The sequence below is a fragment of the Aulonocara sp. 'chitande type north' Nkhata Bay genome, linkage group LG12, assembly GCF_057382095.1.
Source record: "Aulonocara sp. 'chitande type north' Nkhata Bay isolate Kocher_YH1m ecotype deep benthic linkage group LG12, A_spYH_male_GT1.1, whole genome shotgun sequence".
Classification (NCBI taxonomy): Eukaryota; Metazoa; Chordata; class Actinopteri; order Cichliformes; family Cichlidae; genus Aulonocara; species Aulonocara sp. 'chitande type north' Nkhata Bay.
The window spans coordinates 22,976,998-22,984,202 of NC_141355.1; the positions used below are offsets into that span (position 1 = coordinate 22,976,998).

Below are 7,205 nucleotides of genomic sequence, written 5' to 3' on the forward strand. Positions count from 1 at the left end.
TTCCTAATAACACAAGGTGTATCAAGGTGGGTGCAAAGCCTTTCTTTGGAAGATGCAAGACTGATATGTGATTGACTGCATGTTCTTCTGAGTGACCGCCTTTTCTTGTTTGTAACAAGGCTAATAAATCTGGCCTTGGGCCCTGGATTGCAGGCCAGAACTACGACTTCAGCCCACCAGTCTGCTTCAAATGAAAAATAAATCCTGTGTATCCTACTTTCACTGAGAGTGGTGGTTTTCTACTGGTAACTATTAGGACTCATTTATTACTTGTACTGAAGCCATTTTGTTGCCCACTTCTAAACATTACCTGTGCTGATTTCCAAAGTCTTGCCTCTGACATGTTCCCTTCATACAATAATAATAAAAACAAACAAACGCTGAAAGTAATAAACTAACCATAGCAAGAAAATTGATTCCAGAAACCAACTGATGATGATTGTCCATTTGAAGCTGAAGAGTCGCGTGATCGGTGACCACCGAAGCTTCATTCGGTATGTCGCTGATTCAGTGGTTTAAAAGGAAGTGAATGATAGGTGGAATTTATGCTAATTTATGGGGAACCAGTGTTCAACATAATGGAAGACATGGAGCCAGCAAGAAAGAGAAGATGTTCTGGCTGTTCCTAAATAAACAGTCCATAGGCAATTCTACCCCCAGATCTAAAACACACATTAAAAATATTCAATTCAATTCAATTTTATTTATATAGCGCCAAATCACAACAAAAGTCGCCTCAAGGCGCTTCATAGATACAGAGAAAAACCCAACAATCATATGACCCCCTATGAGCAAGCACTTTGGCGACAGTGGGAAGGAAAAACTCCCTTTTAACAGGAAGAAACTTCCGGCAGAACCAGGCTCAGGGAGGGGCGGCCATCTGCTGCGACCGGTTGGGGTGAGAGAAGGAAGACAGGATAAAGACATGCTGTGGAAGAGAGACAGAGGTTAATAACAGATATGATTCAATGCAGAGAGGTCTGTTAATACATAGTGAGTGAGAAAGGTGACTGGAAAGGAAAAACTCAATGCATCATGGGAATCCCCCGGCAGCCTACGTCTATTGCAGCATAACTAAGGGAGGATTCAGGGTCACCTGGTCCAGCCCTAACTATATGCTTTAGCAAAAAGGAAAGTTTTAAGCCTAATCTTAAAAGTAGAGATAGTGTCTGTCTCCCGAATCCAAACTGGAAGCTGGTTCCACAGAAGAGGGGCCTGAAAACTGAAGGCTCTCCCTCCCATTCTACTTTTAAATACTCTAGGAACAACAAGTAGGCCTGCAGAGTGAGAGCGAAGTGCTCTAATAGGGTGATATGGTACTACAAGGTCATTAAGATAAGATGGGGCCTGATTATTTAAGACCTTGTATGTGAGGAGCAGGATTTTGAATTCAATTCTGTACTCAACAGGAAGCCAATGAAGGGAAGCCAAAACAGGAGAAATATGCTCTCTCTTTCTAGTCCCTGTCAGTACTCTTGCTGCAGCATTTTGGATTAGCTGAAGGCTTTTCAGTGAGTTTTTTGGACATCCTGATAATAATGAATTACAGTAGTCCAGCCTGGAAGTAATAAATGCATGAACTAGTTTTTCAGCGTCACTCTGAGACAGGATATTTCTAATTTTAGAGATGTTGCGCAAATGGAAGAAAGCAGTCTTACATATTTGTTTAATATGTGCGTTGAAGGACATATCCTGGTCAAAAATGACTCCAAGGTTCCTCACAGCGTTACTGGAGGCCAAGGTAATGCCATCCAGAGTAAGAATCTGGTTAGATACCATATTTCTAAGCTTTTCAGGGCCGAGTACAATAACCTCAGTTTTATCTGAATTAAGAAGCAGAAAGTTAGCGGCCATCCAGCTCTTTATGTCTTTAAGACATTACTGCAGTTTAACTAATTGGTGTGTGTTATCTGGCTTCATGGACAGATAGAGCTGGGTGTCATCTGCATAGCAGTGAAAATGTATGCTATGTCTTCTAATGATACTGCCTAAGGGAAGCATGTATAATGTAAACAGAATTGGTCCTAGCACTGAACCCTGTGGAACTCCATAATTAACCTCAGTGTGTGAAGAGGACTCTCCATTTACATGAACAAATTGTAGTCTATTAGATAGATATGATACAAACCACTGCAGTGCAGTACCTGTAATACCTACAGCATGTTCTAATCGCTCTAATAGGATATTATGGTGAACAGTATCGAACGCTGCACTGAGGTCTAGCAGGACAAGCACAGAGATGAGTCCACTGTCAGAGGCCATAAGAAGATCATTTGTAACCTTCACTAAAGCTGTTTCTGTGCTGTGATGAGCTCTGAAACCTGACTGAAACTCTTCAAATAAACCATTCCTCTGCAGATGATCTGTTAGCTGTTTGACAACTACTCTTTCAAGGATTTTTGATATGAAAGGAAGGTTGGAGATTGGCCTATAATTAGCTAAGACTGCTGGGTCTAGAGATGGCTTTTTGAGTAAAGGTTTAACTACAGCTAGCTTGAAACGCCTGTGGTACATAGTCGATTATTAGAGATAGGTTGATCACATTTAAGATCGAAGAATTAATTAATGGCAGGACTTCTTTGAGCAGTTTTGTAGGAATGGGGTCTAAAAGACACGTTGATGGTTTGGAGGAAGTAATTATTGAAGTTAACTCAGAAAGATCAATTGGAGAAAAAGAGTCTAACTTAACATCAATGGTACTAAGAGTAGCTGTAGATAATATTACATCTGTGGGATGATTATTGGTAATTTTTTCTCTAATGATAAAAATTTTATTTGTGAAGAAGTTCATGAAGTCATTACTAGTTAACGTTAAAGGGATGATTGGCTCAGAAGAGCTCTGACTTTTTGTCAGCCTGGCTACAGTGCTGAAGAGAAACCTGGGGTTGTTCTTATTTTCTTCAATCAGTGATGAATAGTAAGATGTTCTGGCTTTGCGGAGGGCTTTCTTATAAAGCAGCAAACTATTTCTCCAGGCTAAATGATAATCCTCTAAATCTGTGACACGCCATTTCCTCTCCAGATTACGAGTCATCTGCTTTAGGGTACGTGTTTGAGAATTATACCACGGAGGCGGTACTTCTGATTAGAGACCTTAGTTTTCACAGGAGCTACAGTATCCAGAGTCGTACGTAGTGAGGAGGTGAAATTATTAACAAGATAATCGACCTCTGTTGGGGTAGCGTTCAGATAGCTGCTCTGCTCTGTGTTGGTACAGGGCATTGAAGATGTTAACATTGGGTGGATTATATTCTTAAACTTAGTTACAGTGCTTTCAGAAAGACATCTACTTTGATAAAGTCTACTCTCCACCGCTGTGTAATCAATTATTGTAAATGTAAATGTTATCAGGAAATGATCAGACAGGAGAGGGTTTTCAGGAAACACTCTTAAATGTTCAGTTTCTATGCCATATGATAAAACAAGATCTAGAGTGTGATTAAAGTGGTGGGTGGGTTCTTTTACATTTTGAGAGAAACCAATTGAGTCTAATAACAGATTAAATGCCATGTTGAGGCTGTCATTTTTAGCATCTACATGGATGTTAAAATCACCCACAATAATTATTTTATCTGAGCTCAGAACTAAATTAGATATAAAGTCTGAGAAATCAGACAGAAACTCTGTGTAAGGCCCAGGTGGACGATAGATGATAACAAGTAAGACTGGTTTCTGAGTTTCACAGCTGGGGCGGACAATGTTAAGCATCATGCTTTCAAATACACTATAGATATTAAAATGAGTTATAATATGGTAATATATATAGTAGTAATATATTGCTATATAATAATATATTATAACACTAACTGTTCCAACATTCATCCTCCCCTGTCTCTTCCAGCTCTTCAGTGTCTCTCCCAAGCACGTTATTTATTAAATCACCAAACATTAGCTACAGTTATTTTCGGTTTGTATTGACAGCTTTTACTTGTCTCATTTCTTAAGTACTTTCCCTCTGACAATATTCATATGTGAACAGCCACAAGTTTAGTTGTTTTAAAATTCAAACCAATCATTTTAGAGGTCTGGGAGTTTTGTCACCATTCTTTGCTGAATGAAACAAACCACAAGAGGGTGACTCAGGACCTATCCTTTAACAAACCAGGGCCCTTGTAGAACAGTTTTATAATCTGCAATTTAAAATGTAAACAGTATGATGTCTGGTATTTATTACAAAGTAATATTTTTTCTTAAAATTTAGATTCAACATTTTAATATGAAAATACATTCAAATTGCAAAATACACTCAATGTATAGATCACAGAAAAACATATATTAAGGATCTACAATTTCACAACCCTCCCCCCAGCAATAGCAATGAAAATATTAGTAGTACTCTGTAAACTTTGCTGACATAAAGTGGAAAACTTGGTAACATAACATAATGTTTGGTCGTTGTTAACTGATTTTGTATGCACTGATACGAAAAACCAGTTCAGCCAGTTTTACATTGTTAAGAGATTCCCCTTATCTACTGTATAGCGCTGCTTTACATGTACATTACATAAATTCAAATGAATACTATTTTTATTAACAGGAAGATAACATGCTCTTTGATGGACTCATCTACCTCCTTCTCTATATAACAGATAAGCTCCCGCCCTGTTGTGACTCCAAGTTGTGACTCCAAGCAGTTAAAAATGGAGTGGATGGATTGATGGATGGATGGATCAAAAATAAAGGTATAAAAAATTTAAGTTTATAATAGAAACAGGTTAGAGTCATACAATCCTTTTGTCCTGTTTTCAGATGTATTTACTGTGCGATGACAGTGGCATTTCTTTATGGTGGAGAGAGGAACCCTCTGGCGCTAAAGCGTATCTTTTCAGAATAAAAGCATGTCATTTCAATTAATAGTTGTATACTTATTCCTGCATGCTAGATAAGTTTCACTCTTGGAGTCAAGTCTGCATGGCAATAATACAATAATGGGCAGTTGCCCATTCTATAGAAAAAATATTTCTGTTTGCTATAAGCAAACACCTAACACTAACCCTTGCTATAAGACCTCCTCAGTATGTGGTTATTTAACACACTTTTTTGATGGCTACAGAACCTGAAGTGTGGAAAAGGTTTGTCTGTTTAAAACATTTTTACTCTGAAAAAGGCTGACAGGAAGTCTTCAGTTGGCAGGTGTCTCACCTGTAGGCTCCTTTTAGACCTGAAGAACAAAAAGGTGCCAGGCACGCTTGCCACATGGGAAAACTTAGAAGGAGTGCTAGAGCAAACTATAAATATAACATAAAAAGGATTGTCTGTGACAAGAAAAATCCCAGGTAGGAAGTATTCCCCATTTTCCTTTTCCTTTTGTATGTTGCCTAAAACTATTGAATTTAAAGTTTAATGTTAGTTGTTGTTCTAAATCCAAGATTTTTCAGTATTGCTCCAGATTAAATTAAATACACTTTTATCAAACTTTTAAAATGGAAATGTTGAATATCAACTCACAGATTTAGTTTTGAAAATAAACTAAAAGAAGAATTTACATTTAAGTCAACTCAAGGTTAACTTATAGGACATTTTAAACAACTTTAAACAGCCTTAGTTAAACGAAGTGCTTGTACAGGATGTACAAAAATAAACTATACATAACATTAACTAAATCTTCTGCTTTGCAAACCTAAGTGCTCTGACAGGAGTCCAGAGTTTTTGATACTCTTTAAAACAAGTAAAAACATTTTCTAATGTAATCACACCATTTCTTTCCTGTCAAGAGGAGAGCTGCTGCTGATGGCTGATTAGTTCAGATTTAGCCAGTTTACCTCTAATTATGATTGTATATCTCTAAGAAAGTTCACCAGTGCCTGAATAGAAGCATAGGTGTTGATTTGCATAGGTAAATATATCAGTAGTCATCTGCACAGCAATGAAAGCAGATATTATGCCTTTCAGAAACTGACCCCGAGGGAAGCATATAAAAAGAAGCGAATGGGGGAAAAGCTTAGTTTTACAGACCTATACTAGAAGAAGAAAGAAGAGAAAAGAAAGAAGAAATGATGAACACTTTTATCTACAAATAGTAGAAAATATTTAAAAAACCAAAATGTTTATCTGAAATAGATTACGTGGCATATCTTTTTCCTCTGAGTCATTTCTGGTTGCAGAAATGTTAGTAAAATAGTGAATAGAATGTAGTTGCACAACAAAGTTTAGCAGTTTTGCTATTTTGTGTTACAAAATTCAAAAAGGATATGTTAGGTGAAAATAAAACATACAGTTCTATTTAATACTTCACAAATGCTCGAAAAAGGGAAAGAAAGCTGCTCACTGACTTTCTGTAGGAAAAACATCTTAGAGCTCATATTTTGCTCCCACACAAAACACAAACAACTTTTAAAAAGCTAAAATACATTTTTTTATTGTTGTAAGTTGAAGTGTATTTCATTTGGATGCTATCTATCTTAATTTCATCTCTTCGTTTCAGGTTGTCATAATGGATGGACTGATCTGCCCCTTATCATAAATTCATGAAAGGAACTTATCAACGTATTAGCAAACATTAATCATTATATTTATTTTATGATTTCATAGATGTCTGTCTGACATTTTTTGCAGCTCTCACACACTTTAATATTGTTGTATTTCAGATTCTCCTCTTATTGTAAATAATGTGGTTTCTAAAACGAGGCTGGCGGCTACAATTATTACAGTTCATCGCTGTACTGGGATCACTATGGACGCTTTCCCTACTTATTCCACTGAAAAGAGGTAGACGTCCTGCCTACATCCTCAGGTATCAATGGCAAGAGTACACCAATATTGATGAGAGCCCAGAGAAAGTTTGCAACTGCTCAGCGATCCTGCAGGGAGAGAAGGAGGCATTGCTGAAAGCAAAATTACTGACCATCACCAAAGACTTTCAGAAGATTATTCAGATCCCTGATGAGTATTATATTAATGCAACCCAAAACTGCAGGTTTGTTGCTCTAAATGGGAGCTTTCTGTAACTCTTTAACTCTTAGTCATGATTTAAATACATGGCCTTCCAAAACAACATTACTTCTTCAAAACTGTGAATTTACAGGAAATTCCAAACAAGCAGGAAATACATAACATTCCCATTAAGCAAGGAAGAAGAGGAGTTTCCGCTAGCTTACTCAATGGTTGTACATCACAAGGTATGTTTTTTCTCTAATTTTGCAGTGGTCAAATTGGGAATTGATAAAATTCATAATGCTTAACATCTTTATTAGATTACATATACA

At 37.0% G+C, this 7,205-nt stretch overlaps 1 protein-coding gene across 1 annotated transcript in view; it reads left to right on the forward strand.

Annotated features, from left to right (window-relative positions):
• Window positions 1-5,180: 5,180 nt before the first annotated feature.
• Window positions 5,181-7,205, forward strand: part of LOC147317482 (beta-1,3-galactosyl-O-glycosyl-glycoprotein beta-1,6-N-acetylglucosaminyltransferase-like) — a 7,239-nt gene continuing 5,214 nt past the window's right edge. The window contains exons 1-3 of the mRNA XM_086314470.1: window positions 5,181-5,276; window positions 6,588-6,916; window positions 7,025-7,118. Coding sequence (XP_086170596.1) covers window positions 6,609-6,916; window positions 7,025-7,118 — 402 coding nt within the window. The 5' untranslated portion in view covers window positions 5,181-5,276; window positions 6,588-6,608. The remainder of the gene's footprint in view (window positions 5,277-6,587; window positions 6,917-7,024; window positions 7,119-7,205) is intronic.